Source organism: Lepidochelys kempii, chromosome 16 (assembly GCF_965140285.1).
Source record: "Lepidochelys kempii isolate rLepKem1 chromosome 16, rLepKem1.hap1, whole genome shotgun sequence".
In the NCBI taxonomy this organism is placed as follows: domain Eukaryota; kingdom Metazoa; phylum Chordata; order Testudines; family Cheloniidae; genus Lepidochelys; species Lepidochelys kempii.
Window position 1 is genome coordinate 16265548 of NC_136395.1, and position 14895 is coordinate 16280442.

At 43.6% G+C, this 14895-nt stretch overlaps 1 protein-coding gene across 1 annotated transcript; it reads right to left on the reverse strand.

Moving 5' to 3' along the window:
- Nucleotides 1-47: 47 nt before the first annotated feature.
- ZDHHC12 (zDHHC palmitoyltransferase 12) lies at nucleotides 48-10791 on the reverse strand. Its single transcript, XM_073314387.2, has 5 exons — nucleotides 10593-10791; nucleotides 8518-8654; nucleotides 5941-6027; nucleotides 4074-4240; nucleotides 48-2578 (listed from the first exon to the last, which is right to left on the reverse strand). Exons 1-5 carry the CDS (start codon nucleotides 10690-10692, stop codon nucleotides 2269-2271), a joined length of 801 nt encoding a protein of 266 aa, XP_073170488.1. The 5' UTR covers nucleotides 10693-10791; the 3' UTR covers nucleotides 48-2268.
- Between the last annotated feature and the right edge of the window lie 4104 nt (nucleotides 10792-14895).

Consider the following 14895-nt stretch of genomic DNA (forward strand, 5'->3'; position numbering starts at 1 on the left):
AGGGTTAAACCTGAAAAATGCATAGAGAACAGCAAAAACTAGTTCTAATCTTTTAATGATTTACAATTATTTTTGACACAGTTAAGAGCATTTAAAAATGTAAACTGCAAATATCTTTCAATGGCAGCCTAGACATTTTTTTAAAATTCACCATCCCATCAAAAAAATCTAACTTGTGTATTCAGTTATACTGACTTATTTTTTCCATGTGATAGAGCCAACACAGCTAAGCGTGAAGTCAACTCTAATCTGACATACTTCATCAACAGAATAAAATTCACCATTAAGAAAGGATTCTGCAATTAGATGTACAATCCAGAAAGACCCCATCTTGACATTCACATACCACAGTGCTGATAGTGTGTTCTGCCCTGTGCAAGACACAGCCCCGGCCCCAAGGAACCTGCAATGTTTTTCTGGTGTCAGACACAAACATAGAGCCTCCTGCTGTCTTTCAGTGGCTTTTTCAGAGTATAACAGTATTCTAAGAGAGCTTACCTACCTTGAAACCTGAGTGCAATCTGCCAATGTGATAGCCATCCATTTGGCTCTTGTGTCAAGTGCTAACCCCTGAGTAATGAAAGATACTAAGGCACCAAATAAGCGTAACAGTTTTTACAAAACCTGATGATTAGAAGTATTTTCAGGACTAAGTTTCAGTGCGGAGGGCTCTCCTTTTTTTGAGGCTGGGGACTGACACACAATCTTTGCAATGCCATATAATAACTTGTAACTTGTAATTAAACAGGTTCATTTCACTGTCCATTCTGCTTAAACTGAAGAAATTAAGTTTACTCGTTAGTGTCATCTTAGATAAAAATGGAAATCTTCCCAGTATCTTTAATACAATACCTGCACCTACTTTAACACTTTAAAAATAAAGAGGAGACTTTCTCCTTTTGAGTTAAAAAGTAAAATAAGTTGAAAACCTAAACAGTACGAAATACGGTAGTGAGGAAAACATCAAGACATGGATTTAGCAGTACTATTACCAGCTGGGCAAGGAAATAAGGATTCTGGCTCCAGCCCACTGTTACCAGTTAAAAACCATCTCAGGGCATACAGAAATACCTCCTTCACTGCCACTCACCCATTTACTATTTTAATTTAAGAATATGTAATTAGAACAATATTTTGAGGGAGACTTTTCCCAAACACAAGCTATAGGTGAGAGTTAGAGCTGAGTAAGTGAGATGCACAAATAATGCAGTTGACAAATGTTACTTTTTTCTGTTCAAGAATGGTTTAAATCTGAGAAATCTATATTCACTGAAAACTCATGAATTTCTGTATCGAATAACAGTCTATGGTAGGTTTTAAATGTGCATTTCATTATGTTTAAGTCAATGGTATCATTTTGTTGACTTGTATCTAAATAGCCACCCCATCACAAAGCATACGTTTAACAGTTCAAAACTTGGATTTGGTGCATAACAGCTTTTTCTCAGGCATATTAGCAGTTGTAAAGCTCAAATCTTAGTGGAAGGCATGAACCTTCTGCATGCAGTCAAACTGAGGTTTGCTTTTCATTGTCCAAATATTCATTCAAAACTTTCCACTATTTTCCCACTAAGGCACATCGGTCCTGACAGTAAGAATTATCCTGAAGAAAGGCCACATTGCCTAAACTGATTCTGGCCTGATTTATCAATAATGAACTTTTTCTTTTTGCTGCTATTCCCTAGAGTGGATGTGGCACCAACTGAGGAGGGGAGACTGAGAAAATAAGTGAAAACAGCTATTCAGGAAGTCCCTGCATTTGCCTCAAGAGTTTTGATGAATATGATTAGCAAAAAGATGTAAAGACTAGCATACACATTCACTCAGACCAGAAATCATCCCTTCCTTGCTGCCCAGAACCAAGAAGTCCCCTTTTAATAGAAGTTATTTTACTTGGATATGAAGAACAACCATAGAGCCACACTGCCACTTAATCTTCTTGTAAGCAGACTTGCTCCTGCAGATGGGATAGTTGTACAAGTTGCATGGTTCATTATAGACTAAATTCCCCCTCCATTGAAGCAGTAGGAAATGGGTTACAACACAAGTGCTTTCTCTAACAAATCACACAGAGGTGGTTCCTGAGAGTCCTCTAAATTTCTTTCTTAAAGCCCTTAGCACAGATGCACCATGACAAGCAGCCTCTATCCGTTAAAACCTGAATGACTAATTCAGCAAGAGGACCTGCATTTCAGTTCATACTGTAGTTGTACTTTTTCCCTCTTGTAATCAAACTTGGATTACATCATTAAATCCTACATTCTATAATTAAACAGGGTCCCTATCCTCCTGAAAGTATATTTTCTCCCATGTAACGAGGCGGCAGGCACAGAAGAATCTCCAGAGGTTGAGAATGACACCTTGGTCAAAGGGGTTGTCTGACTCACAGTGTCGGAGGTAGGAGATGCGATGGTGTGACATGAACTCCCAGGTGGTTGTGTTACATGAGACCAAGTACAAGTGTGAAACCAGCAGCAGCATCACTACAATGGTGAATATGGCTATCACAACGAAGGACAGGAGAAGGAAGATGTTGTGCTGCAGCCACTCCCAAGATTGTTCGACGTAAAGGCCTGACCTTTTAATTAAAAGAGAAACATGGCTAAGTCACACTGGGTTAGATTATACAAATCAGCTTGACTCACAAATACTGCACTCCTGATTTGCATGCTGATAATATTTCTGCGGTGTTTTACAGCTTCAAAGCATTGTATAAACTTCGACAGCAGCTGCAGCACCAAGACTCAAAACAAAGCTAAGTTCTAAATACACTGGAACAGACATCGGAAAAAGATCTTGGACATCTATACCTCTGTACAAATTAAGTTCTCCTGACAATTAGAGTGTCCACTGGCACTGCATGAGAACAAAGCCAGGAGACACTAACAGAAGATGGTTTATGGGGAGTTTCACTTGCCTGCCATTTAAAAATATAGGTTGCACGATAATTGAGGGAAAGTTAAACAGTCACCAACAATGCAAAATTATTTTATATTTATTTAGTTTAAGCTTAAAGCTAAGCCATATGGACTGTTACAACCCAAAATATCAAACTGCATAACTAATCACCTCAGTTCTGTCAACTGAATAAACAGTACATCACTGTTGAAAGTCCCACAATGTTCGTACAAAGTGGAAAGAATGGCAGCTGACTTTAAATGGAATATATCTACTGCCAGATGCCAAAGCCTGCTCCCCTCTTTTTCCAGAAGTTTTGATGTTACTGTTACCTCTGGAAAAACCAAGGTTGTATTGCAAGTAAGACTACCTGCCCCTCATTTATCAGGGAGTGTATGTCCTATATCTCTGGTTTTAAGTGCTGTAGCTCAGGTAACTGTTTGACAATTTAAGTCAAATCACATTTCCAGCTTTTTTAAATGATCCCCTGTTCTAAAATTGCCTTGTCCATCTGCTCCCACTGCCTGAATGGACTCAGGCTTTTTCAGTGTTAAGGCAGTTGTTCTCAACCATGGGTATGTGTCCTCCTGGGGGTACATCAACTCATCTAGATATTTGCCTAGTTTTACAACAGGCTACATAAAAAGCACTAGTGAAGTCAGTACAAACTAAAATTTCACTCAGACAATGACTTTATACTACATTATGCATTGTACACTGAATTGTAAGTACAATATTTATATTCCAGTTGATTTTATAAGTGTATAGTAAAAATGAGAAAGTAAGTAATTTTTCAGTAATAGTGTGCTGTGACACTTGTAATTTTATGTCTGATTTTTGTAAGCAAGTAGTCTAAGTGAGGTGAAACTTGAAGGTACGCAAGGCAAATCAGACTCCTGAAAGGGGTACAGGAGTCTGGAAAGGTTGAGAGCCACTGTTTTAAGGAACACCACACCCTCTTGCTTAAGTGGATATGTTAATCCTCAGTGGCAATAATCAGATTGGTGCTGTGAGGAAAGCTGGTTACCGTGTACAGGCAAGGAGAGAACATACCAGCTTAACTCCAGCCGTTGCTATCTTGCTCTACATTCCGCAGGATTTTGGAAGGTCCAGCTCTTATCAAAACTCTCAAAGACAAACTGTCTCTGCCAGAGGCTGCCACTTAAAGTTCTTACCACGCAACATGAAAGGCCCACAAGAGAACCACAAGCTGTACAGCCAGGTAGACTATAAAGAGTGGATGATTCCTCTCTCCTATGCAGTTCTCAATCCAGGGACAGTGATGGTCATAACGACGTACGCAGTGCCGACACAGCTGGCAGTGCTTGGCTCGCATTGGTTGCTGTGGAATAAGCAGATACTAAGAATAGTCTACCCATATCCAATGCCCTATTTTCTATAAAATAGCTGGGAAGTCATCCAGGTCAATCCTCCTGCAAAGTGAGACAGTTCCCTCTACTCTCCCTTCAAAAACAATTATTTTAATACTTGTATAATGCCTTACAAAGAAAATCATCCCCCTTTTACAGATGGGGAAAAAGGAGGTTAAATGACTTGCCCATGGCCAGTACTTTGCTATAAAACTTCCCTTAACTAGCTACAGAATAAAGTTGCAAACATATAAGGAAAGGTATTAGCTGAAACAAGAGCTCAATACAGTGAACTGTGGATATTTAAGAAAAAGGTGACCAAAGTCTGACAGTGAAAAACTAGGGCACCTGCCATTCAAGGGAATGTTTTGAGTGTGTATAAGAAAAGGTTTTTGGTTTTTTTGGTCTTTAGGGGCATGTGGATGAGAGGGTAGGAGAGAAGTATCCACTCCTCTCCTGATATTGGGAGGAGGGCTGGTCCAAGGACTAATGGGGAGGCATAGTTGGGGAAGGGATGATGGCAACAGGTGACATGCCCCCTTATTGAGGTACACATACGGTCTGCCAGTCTCTTATCTATTTCAACAACAAGCTGGCTGATAGCTCTTTCTGCTGGTCAGTCATCAGGTATTTACAGAAGCTGGAACAACCCTGGATTGTATAAAACTGACAGAGACTGCGACTGAAAACAGGCATTTCTGGGCTTCAGGGATGCATATTCAAGAACTAATTGGATGAAGGAAAAAAAAGAGCAAACTATGCTTTTTACAGTTAAAACTAGCTTTTCTTTGGTCCTAAGCATCTAAACAAGCTCATACCTGCCAGAAATCTGCTCTTGCTACACAATCCACCCAGATGAACTCTACCTTTTGACTTTACTAAGACGCTTTCAAATAAAGTCTTTGAAGATGCAGTGAGGCCTCAGTTGACATGGCAACAAGGAGGCAGGAAGCAGGGTTTTCCCCAATGTAGAGTAAGAAGAGAACAGTACTTTTTGTGAACTGCCAAGAATATTTGTATTAATCTTGAAAATTAAGTTTCCCATTTAAAAATGTTTAGTTACACAGACTAACACAGCTGTTACTCTGAAAAGTAGAGAGTTGTCACTTTGGATGGGCTATCACCAGGAGGAGAGTGAATTTGTGTGGGGGGGTGGAGGGTGAGAAAACCTGGATTTGTGCTGGAAATGGCCCAACTTGATGATCACTTTAGATAAGCTATTACCAGCAGGACAGTGGGGTGGGAGGAGGTATTGTTTCATATTCTCTGTGTGTATATAAAGTCTGCTGCAGTTTCCACGGTATGCATCTGATGAAGTGAGCTGTAGCTCACGAAAGCTCATGCTCAAATAAATTGGTTAGTCTCTAAGGTGCCACAAGTACTCCTTTTCTTTTTGCGAATACAGACTAACACGGCTGTTACTCTGAAACCTTTCATCTCAGGATTGTACCTGAACCCAAGTTTCTAATTCTTTCTGCTCCTGCCTTGGCTTTTCAACCAAGATAATACTGTAAGTTTACAAGAAATGAGTGATGCCTCCAGCCAGTTCAACAGCTGAGTGATGGCTAAGCATAATAATGTGCTGGGCAATAACAAAAGATAAGTAGCCAGATGAGCACCAGCTCACCAAGCAGTTACCCCAGTTCCTTGACCAACTGCTGTACACACATACCTTCAGCATGCAGTATCCACAGCGCCGCAGCCAAACATTGCTTGGAAATTGAGGCATCATTACTCTTTGCTCTTCATTCATCCCTACCTACAAAAAGGTGATAAGAAAAAAGAGGGGACCTAAGACTATTTCGATATGCCAAGCTAGGGGTGATTCCCAGTTTGTACATACATCCATACACTAGCTCTCGTCAAGCTAGCACGAGTATAAATCAGGGGTAGGCAACCTATGGCAGGCGTGCCGAAGACGGCACACAAGCTGATTTTCAGTGGCACTCACACTGCCTGGGTCTTGGCCACCGGTCCCGGGGGCTATGCTGCTGGCCTGGGGTTCCGGCCGTCAGTCTCGCTCAGCCCGCTGCCAACCCTGGGACCTGGCCACTGGTTCGGGGGGGGGCTCTGCAACTGGACCCAGGCTGGGGCTGTGAGGGGTGCAGACAGGGACAAGAGGGGGCACAGCTCAGCATCCCCACCTTAAAAGTTGTTCCAGCGCCACCGTACTGGGATATTTTTAAGTCCTGATTTGCTGCTTACATCACTATCATGCCACGTGGAACAGCACACTGCGTTTGACATTGAGATTAGAATGTACATGCAAGAACAGGAATCAGAATTTTCTGACATATTTCAAGATTTCCAGCGATTTGGTCCAATGCTTCCTTTTATAATTAAACCTGAAAAGTTCAACGAACACGACTTGAATTTGTCTGTATTTCAGTGGACGGGTGTTGAAGATTTTGAAATGCAGCTCATTCAGTTAAAAAGCTCAGAATTGTAGGCATCAAAGTTTAGAGATTTGCGGAGTGCACTTGAAGCTACCGAGAGAAATCATGGGGCATCTATTCTGACCTGCTGGACATCCGTGCCCATGTTTAACTGTTTGAAGAAAATCGCGTTTGCAATGCTTTCAGCATTTGGATCCACATACTGTGAACAGGTATTTTCACACATGAAATCTGTCCTCTGTCCCTCTCGGAGCCAGTTAACAACTGATCACTCAGAAGCCTGTGTGCAGCTTAAAGTATCCAAATACGTGCCAGACATTGGAAAACTCAGCAAGGAAAAGCAAGGGCAAGGATCACACTAAACTGATAAGATCTGCATTTTAATTTAATTTTAAATGAAGCTTCTTAAACATTTTAAAAACCTTATTTATTTTACATACAACAATAGTTTCGTTATATATTATAGACTTATAGAAAGATACATTTTAACAATTTTAGAAGGTATTACTGGCATGTGAAACCTTAAATTAGAGTAAATAAATGAAGATTCGGCACAGCACTTCTGAAAGGTGGCTGACCCCTTCTATAAATAGTAGCACAGCCATATAACACAAGCAGCAACAGCAAAGGCACAGTTTAGCGGGGCAGAGTACAAACCCGCCTGAAACTGGTATTTGGCACAGCTACTATTTATACTTGCAGTAACTCGATAAGAGCTAGCTCAAGTACATGTACGTGAGCTGGGAATCACACTTGTAGCTCATAGTGTAGACATCCTAAGGGTGAGCAGCATGGTTGATTTGTACTCCAGACTCTGGAGAGAGGGATGTAAAGTGTCTCAGCAGCCATTAGTCAGCTGTCTTTTTTTTATACAGTATTATAGTCACAACTCTCTCACGGTTTAAGAACATTAAACATAGAGAACAATTCCCTGAGAAGTACAGAAGCTGTTAAGAGACAAAGGAGACAGACCCAACACACTGTATGACAACCTCAGCAATGCAGGGAATCCCATGAAATCCTATTTAATACAATTGATACACACACATAACTGTTCAGAGAGTGGGGCTATTTTAGCCATTGACAACCAGATAGGGTGTGGAGACAGAATGAAACTTTGGCATGGAGCTGCATAGGATATAAGTAGTAGGAAGACTGCTCTATCTGCCTCAAAATACAAGGGAAATGCATTTGCAGTATAAGCAGTGCTAGTTGTTATATATACAGATCAAAATTCACTTACGTTTTGGAAGATTAAAGTGATAATGGATATTAAATTGCTTGTACAAGGCAAGATAAGGTGTCCAAGCATGTTAAAGAAGGATACATATAAAATACCTGGAAATATTTCCATCTAATTAAAGCACTCATCTGATTTTTGTACAAATAGATCTTTCAAGAGGGATACAGTAACAGAACAATTACCTTGTTCAGTAAATACAGTTGTAAGGAATATTTTCCTTCCAGAGTGCACCTCTTTCCTGGTTTTCATATGCACAGCAATTGGCAGTAGTGAGGGAATATAAGGCAGCTATCTGTTCTTCTCAGTAAAACAAAGTGGGAGAGCACGTGAGTGCTAGGGGAAATTGAGAAGGGGGCATGGTATGATAAATGCACCTAGCAAAATTGTGATTCCTGAGGTTCACTTTATAGAACCTAAACTCCGTGACCTCTTCTGCTTTTGTACACATTTTAAGAGTCCTCTATCCTAAATGTCAAGACAGTTTATATTGCATATTCTTATCCAGTATGTTGCAAAGAAAACCCAAATCTACAGGTTTTATAACCAGGAAAGTTGGTTCCCACTTTCCTTCATTCAGTCAACTATGATTCAGGTTAACAGAATGATTTACCTTCTCTTCCTCATCAGACTCAACAAAGCCTGGATCCATGAGAGACACTACAAAGTACAGCAAGACAGAGCATAGAACTAGTAAGACAAATATCAGTGGCTGCAGCAACTCTCCATGCTCTTCCTGCTTTCGCAGATCTGAAAGAGTAAAGAGAAGGAGTAAGTCCATGTGAAATGTTTGGGGCAACAAGTTATTCTCCTTGATCTTATTAGCTATAGGATTCAAAGTGGGGCTGAATTCCATATTAACTGTGGAAAGTATGCCTCAACTGCTCAGGAAGTTGGGACCCATCACGGCTGTCCCCTCTGTAAGGGGAACTATTTACAGAGAGCCCTTACAACATACTTAAAAGATCAGCAAACAGCTTCCCATTGATTTGCAAGACCTTCCCCAAACACTACCTGTACTTCAGTCTCTCTTCACCTTCTCCTGCTGTTCTGCAGTGTGCTGTATAAAACTATTCTAGAATTATTATGATAGCTGCATTTAAAAACTGCCTATCACTGCAGCATCTAGGTGCCAGAGTAAGATTCAGGGTCAAAGAATCCAGTAAAAACAATATTTATATATGAAGAGATCAATACTGATTATGTTAAGCATTATATTAATCAAATACCACGTAAGGTACTTTTTATTATAACCCCCCATGGTTTATAGGTTTTCCATTATAGTGTGTGACTAGATTAGATTGTAAACTCCTTCGAGTAGGCACCAGGTCTTCTCAAATGTCAAATACCAACCCTCCTTCCCGCCCTACAAACAATAAGAGTGAGGTTTCCCATCTATCTGAGTAGGACAGGGATCTAGTTGTATTGGGTAGGGATATAGCAGTTTCCTCTGCTCTCACTTCCCCAGCTTGGAGGTAATTTTTTTTCCTGCCAGATACGATGGTGCACTATTGCCAACTTCAAGTGTCCAAAAATCACAAGTCTGGCTCCATCAAAACATATTTTTAAAAATCTCTTATTTGAAGGTAATGAACAAGGGCGGCTTTCTGGTTTTTGAGTCTTCAGAGTTCATATTTTCATATTATTCTTCTAGCCCAGAGGTGGGTAAACTATGGCCTGCAGACCACATCCGGCCCAGCTCCTTTGAACTCCTGACCCCTCCCCTGCAGTTACGCCGCCATGCGGGCAGCGCGGCTTGTGCCCACCCATGTCCCAGGCTTTCCAACAAGCCTGTCCTGCCGCTCTGAGCGGCATGGTAAGGAAAAGGGGGAGGGGGAAGGGGAGGTCCCAAGGGGCAGTCAAGGGACGGGGGCGGTCGGATGGGGCGGAGGTTCGGGGATGGGGATGGTCAGGAGACAGGGAGCAGGGGAGTTGGATGGGGGATTGTATGGGGGTGGGGTCCCAATGGGGGGGCAGGGAGTGGGGGGTTGGATGGGGGTGGGGTCCTGGGGGGGCAGTTAGGGATGGGGGTCCCAGGAAGGGGTGGTCAGGGGACAAGAAGTGTGCAGCGGGGGGTGGGTCAGGAGTCCCGGGGGGGCTGTCAAGGGGCAGGGGTGTGGATGGGGTCGGGGTGGTCAGGGGACAAGGAGCAGGGGGGCTTAGATAAGGGGTGGGGTCCTGGCAGGTGGTTAGGGGCGGGGGGGGTCTCAGGAGGGGGTGCTCAGGGGACAAGGAGCAGGGGGGTTGGATGGGTGGGGGGTTTTGAGGGGGCGAAAAGTGGGAGGGGGTGGATAGGGGGCGGGGCCAGGCTCTTTGGGCAGGCACAGCCTTCCCTAACCGGCCCTCCGTACCATTTTGCAACCCCGATGTGGCCCTCAGGCCAAAAAGTTTGCCCACCCCTGTTCTAGCCAATGAGGGCCAAACACTTTTTAAAAATGAAAGCTGTCTCCCAATCGCATGACTCCAGGCGATGGGCCTGTAAGAAAAGCAGCCAACAGCGCGAATAATCCTGAGCTGGCAAATCTGGGTGAGTTGGAGAGGGGGCCAAAAAAGCAAGTTCATGGCGGGAGCAGCCAGGCCCTTCCGCCTGTGGCCCCGGGGTCCGAGGGGCTCATGTCCGGTGCTTAGGGAGCGGCCCTCCCCTGGCGAGGGGAATCCCGGGGCGGCCCGAGGAATGCCGGCTCTCACCTGTGCGGTGCAGGAAGAGGGCCAGAGCGACGCCCCAGCTGATCCCCGTGTGCGCCACCCTTACCAGGTAGCCGCCGCCCCGTACAGCCCCCTGCCCCATCGCCCCAGCACAGGACGGGGGGGCGGCGGCAGCGCCCCGGCTCCAAACCCGGAAGGGCCGCGCCGGTTCGCAGGGCGAGGAGCGAGGGTTGGCCGGGTGGTTGCCATGGCAGAGGGGGTGGGGCTTGAGCTGGATGCCGCGGCGGGGGGTGGGGCGTAGTTCTTAAACCGCATTAACAGTTGTGGAGCCGCGGGGGCAGAGCACGGCCGGGGTTAAACTCGTTGGCTACCTGCATTGATGCCTGCTGGGGCACCTGCGGTGGAGGGGCTCCTTCACTCGCGCTGTGTAAGAAAGGGCTGAGCCTGGCCAGCAGATCAAGGGAGGTGATTGTTCCCCATCTATTCTGCACTGGTGAGGCTGCATCTGGAGCACTGCCTCCAGTTTTGAGCCCCCCCACTACAGAAAGGATGTGGACAAATTGGAGAGAGTCCAGTGGAGGGCAATGAAAATGATCAGAGGGCTGGGGCACATGACTTACCAGGACAGGCTGAGGGAACTGGGCTTGTTTCCGCTGTGACTGCAGAAGAGGCGAGTGATGGGGGATTTAATAGCAGCCTTCAACTACCTGAAGGGGGGTTCCAAAGCGGACGGAGCTAGGCTGTTCTCAGTGGTGGCAGATGACAGAACAAGGAGCAATGGTCTCAAGTTGCAATGTGGGAGGTCTAGGTTGGATATTAGGAAACACTATTTCACTAGGAGGCTGGTGAAGCACTGGAGTGGGTTACCTAGGGATGTGGTGGAATCTCCATCCATAGAGGTTTTTAAGGCCCAGCTTGACAAAGCCCTGGCCGGGATGATTTAGCTGGTGTTGGTCCTGCTTTGAGCAGGGGGTTGGACTAGATGACTTCCTGAGGTCTCTTCCAACCCTGATCTTCTATGATCTCAACCAAGGCTCTGCAAATGGAGCTCAGGCCAGATCCCAGCACAATTAATGCTTTTTATTTAAGCAGGCATTATAGGAAGCAAAAAAATGTAGGAAGCTATCACAAGATTCTGCTCTCTCATGGCAATGGTGCTCATGAAGGTCAAATGTGCATTATAGCGACCTGCAGCAAGGACTGGCCATCATATACCCATAACTAGGGAGTTCCACTAAAACTACCCACAGGGATGCTTGAAGCAGGGGAACAGGATTCTCAAGACCCTGTAGCAAAGCATTTGGAGTGAAAAGTGTAGCTCTGTTTTGTGAGATGGTCTCTTAGGCAAAACCAGTTGGAATATATGCAGCTGTTATACCTGTTGCTCTCCATTCACTCTAGTGATAAATTAAACACAGACTGCACTGGGTCAGCCAGACATGAATTAGCTCAACCCAGGCAGTCAAATCAATACAGAGCTTGTAAAATCCCTGCTACAGCTCATGTGTGAGGACCCAAAGCATTGTACGGGTTTTACAAGCAATGATCTGTCCCAACACCTTTTCACTTCTAGTGTATACCGAGCCTTGCTGACAATGATTTTACACTGTAATTTTTTCCATCCATCATAGCTAGAAAACAGTAGAGGCTTGAAAGTACCATTCTTCTCCCTGCACATTTTATCCTCCTCCACATGGCAAGCAGTTGATTCCTTCCTGTTATTGTTTGAGTATAAACCAGACTGTTTATTTTCCTTCCTTGGTTGTACATCAGCATTCTTGATTATTTCAGGCCATCTGTGGGGATATAGTGAGTCAGTTCTTTCTCCGCTGGTCCCATGACAGTAAAGTGCAAACTGTTAAAGGTGCTCAGGGTTGACTATAAATAATTTATTTGAGACAGCAAAGCTGAAATGTTGAAAATGATATTTAGAATCTCTAGTTCATTCCCCATCATGTTTTAACAACCTGAAAGCAAATCCAGTAATCTTTTTGTATTGGAGAAAGCCTTCCAGGGGTAAGACTGAGCCTGTACTAGCGCTTTGATGATGATATTAATTAAAATTATGGAGGAACCATCATAAAAATATGTTTCTAACTCTTTTGGTTGTGCAGCAAAGCTTCCCACAGGGACCCAGGGCAGTAGTCAGGCTGTTCTTCCAGATAGACAAGAGAGGTGGGAACTGCCTTCAGTTAATCTCAATGGGGTATTGATCTGAAGCTTAAGGATAGCAATTTTAAATAGCAACAACATTAACTATTTCACTGCTGATCCCTTTAGCAGACACATTCATCTTCTGTGTGACTGCAGGGAGTGCCCCCTAGTCTGATGAAGGGAACTTCTCTTTCACCTTTAAAAAAAGAAAAGGAGCACTTGTGGCACCTTAGAGACTAACCAATTTATTTGAGCATGAGCTTTCGTGAGCTACAGCTCACTTCATCGGATGCATGCCGTGGAAACATGTTTCATGCATCCGATGAAGTGAGCTGTAGCTCACGAAAGCTCATGCTCAAATAAATTGGTTAGTCTCTAAGGTGCCACAAGTACTCCTTTTCTTTTTGCGAATACAGACTAACACGGCTGTTACTCTGAAATCTTTCACCTTTGTGACTTAAACTATACATTGAAACATGTAGTGCGCTATTTACCTTGCCCTGCAGCTTTGAAATTGGTACAGAGCTTGAGGCTTTCCTCTACCTTAAAGTTTAAAAACCAAAAAATCACCAGATAGATAAAATTTGGGCTTAATTCTACAAACTATCCTATATTGAATTGGACATGAGTGCGGCAGGGCTCTTACAGTATAAAATCTAGATTCTGATGGCATCTACTCAACTTGGAATTTTACACAAACCACATCACAGCTGGTAGAGCGCCTCTCTCAGTACATACTGAATCACTGCATTACTACATTTCCAGCTCCCTAGGGACAGTTCAGATTCATACTATTCCCCCTTCTCACCCTGCCTATCCAGGCCCTGCTGAGAACCTGGCACTCCCACTGAATTCAATGGGAGACAAGTGTACTCAGGAGCTTGCAGGATTGGGACCGTTAAGGAGAAAGTCACAGTGGCACTAAAGCAGTGTAAGAGAGTCCTTCCCACAGTCAGCTTCCCCACTCAATATGGTTATGCCCATGAATACTGGGAATATCCACTGCAGATATGCCTGGTGACACTCTGCCAAGAAATCTGTATAACTGAATATAGTCCTGATTTTTCCATCCACCTCACTTCATAACAATAGTCTTCTTCCCCCACCCGCTCCCAGTGACAAAAAATCATCATATCCCTTTGAAGTCATGAAAGCAAAAAGTAACTGAACTGGATCAACACACAGCAGTTCCTTCCATGTTTAATTAGACACATGACAACAAATGGAACAGTAACTTATCCAAATAAACCATATTCACAGACAAAGAAGCAAGAGATTGTTAAGCACTAGGTTTAATACAGAACAGGTATCCCTATGGAAACAACGGAAAAGTTAATTCAATCAGAATTGTAAGGAAGCAACAGATATGCATTTTAATTTAATTAATTAATTAGCTTGGTTTCACCATGTACAAGTGTTCAAACCAGACCTCTCAACATCAGGCTGATCAATGGACACAGTGAAAGCAAAAGTTGCTTAATACAACAGAAACTTTTTTAAACAAGGAAATACATATTTGGTTAATTGTTAGCCTTACTTAAAACATTTATTTTTCTTTTTTTTACAAGGAAAAATGACAGTCTCTCTCAGTGACAGGTATTTGGAGTCAGAATTCAATCTGTAAGAGAGGTGTTTGAGTGCAGCAGGAATTTTTCCATCTTTACTTAAAAGTGCTGCCTTCCTAGCCAGCCCCCAATCTTGCTTTCCATCCGTCACTGATAAAATCATTATGCCTCTTGTTTTATACACTTTGGTTGTCTTGGAGACAAGTGGTTCCTACTACTTTTAAGTCTTTGCATCATTCCAGAGGCCACATATTTTCTTTGAAATGGAATCTTAATCCAGTGTCCACAGCCTGGTGGCTGCTGCCTCACCCCCACAGAAATTATCTTCCTGAGGGGAAAGTGCAGCACAACCAGTTCTGAAACTGCCTTAAGTGAGGCTCCACTAACTGGATTGGAAGGGGTTCATATAGAAAAGTGTGGTTAGCAACCCTCCTTACACTCACTTCCCTAGAAAGAGACCCAAACAAGTGACCCAACAAGATGCCTAATCCAGGCAACAGGAGTTAAAAAACAACCCTCTTTTGTCTGTATGTTCACTGCACCACCACCAAGTGCTAGGATGTACATACCCTAATCTTCAAGGCTGGGTGTGCTTCAGCACAGGAACCAGAGTGCTCAGTTCCCAG

Excerpts from the sequence above, each read along its gene's own strand:
- ZDHHC12 (XM_073314387.2), bottom strand. The coding sequence starts at position 10,692 with ATGGGGCAGGGGGCTGTACGGGGCGGCGGCTACCTGGTAAGGGTGGCG. Across the intron at positions 6,028-8,517 it reads AGTCTGATGAGGAAGAGAAG|GTAGGGATGAATGAAGAGCA; the intron begins GTAAATCATTCT and ends ACCTTTTTGTAG. Across the intron at positions 4,241-5,940 it reads GTGGATACTGCATGCTGAAG|CAACCAATGCGAGCCAAGCA; the intron begins GTATGTGTGTAC and ends CTTATTCCACAG.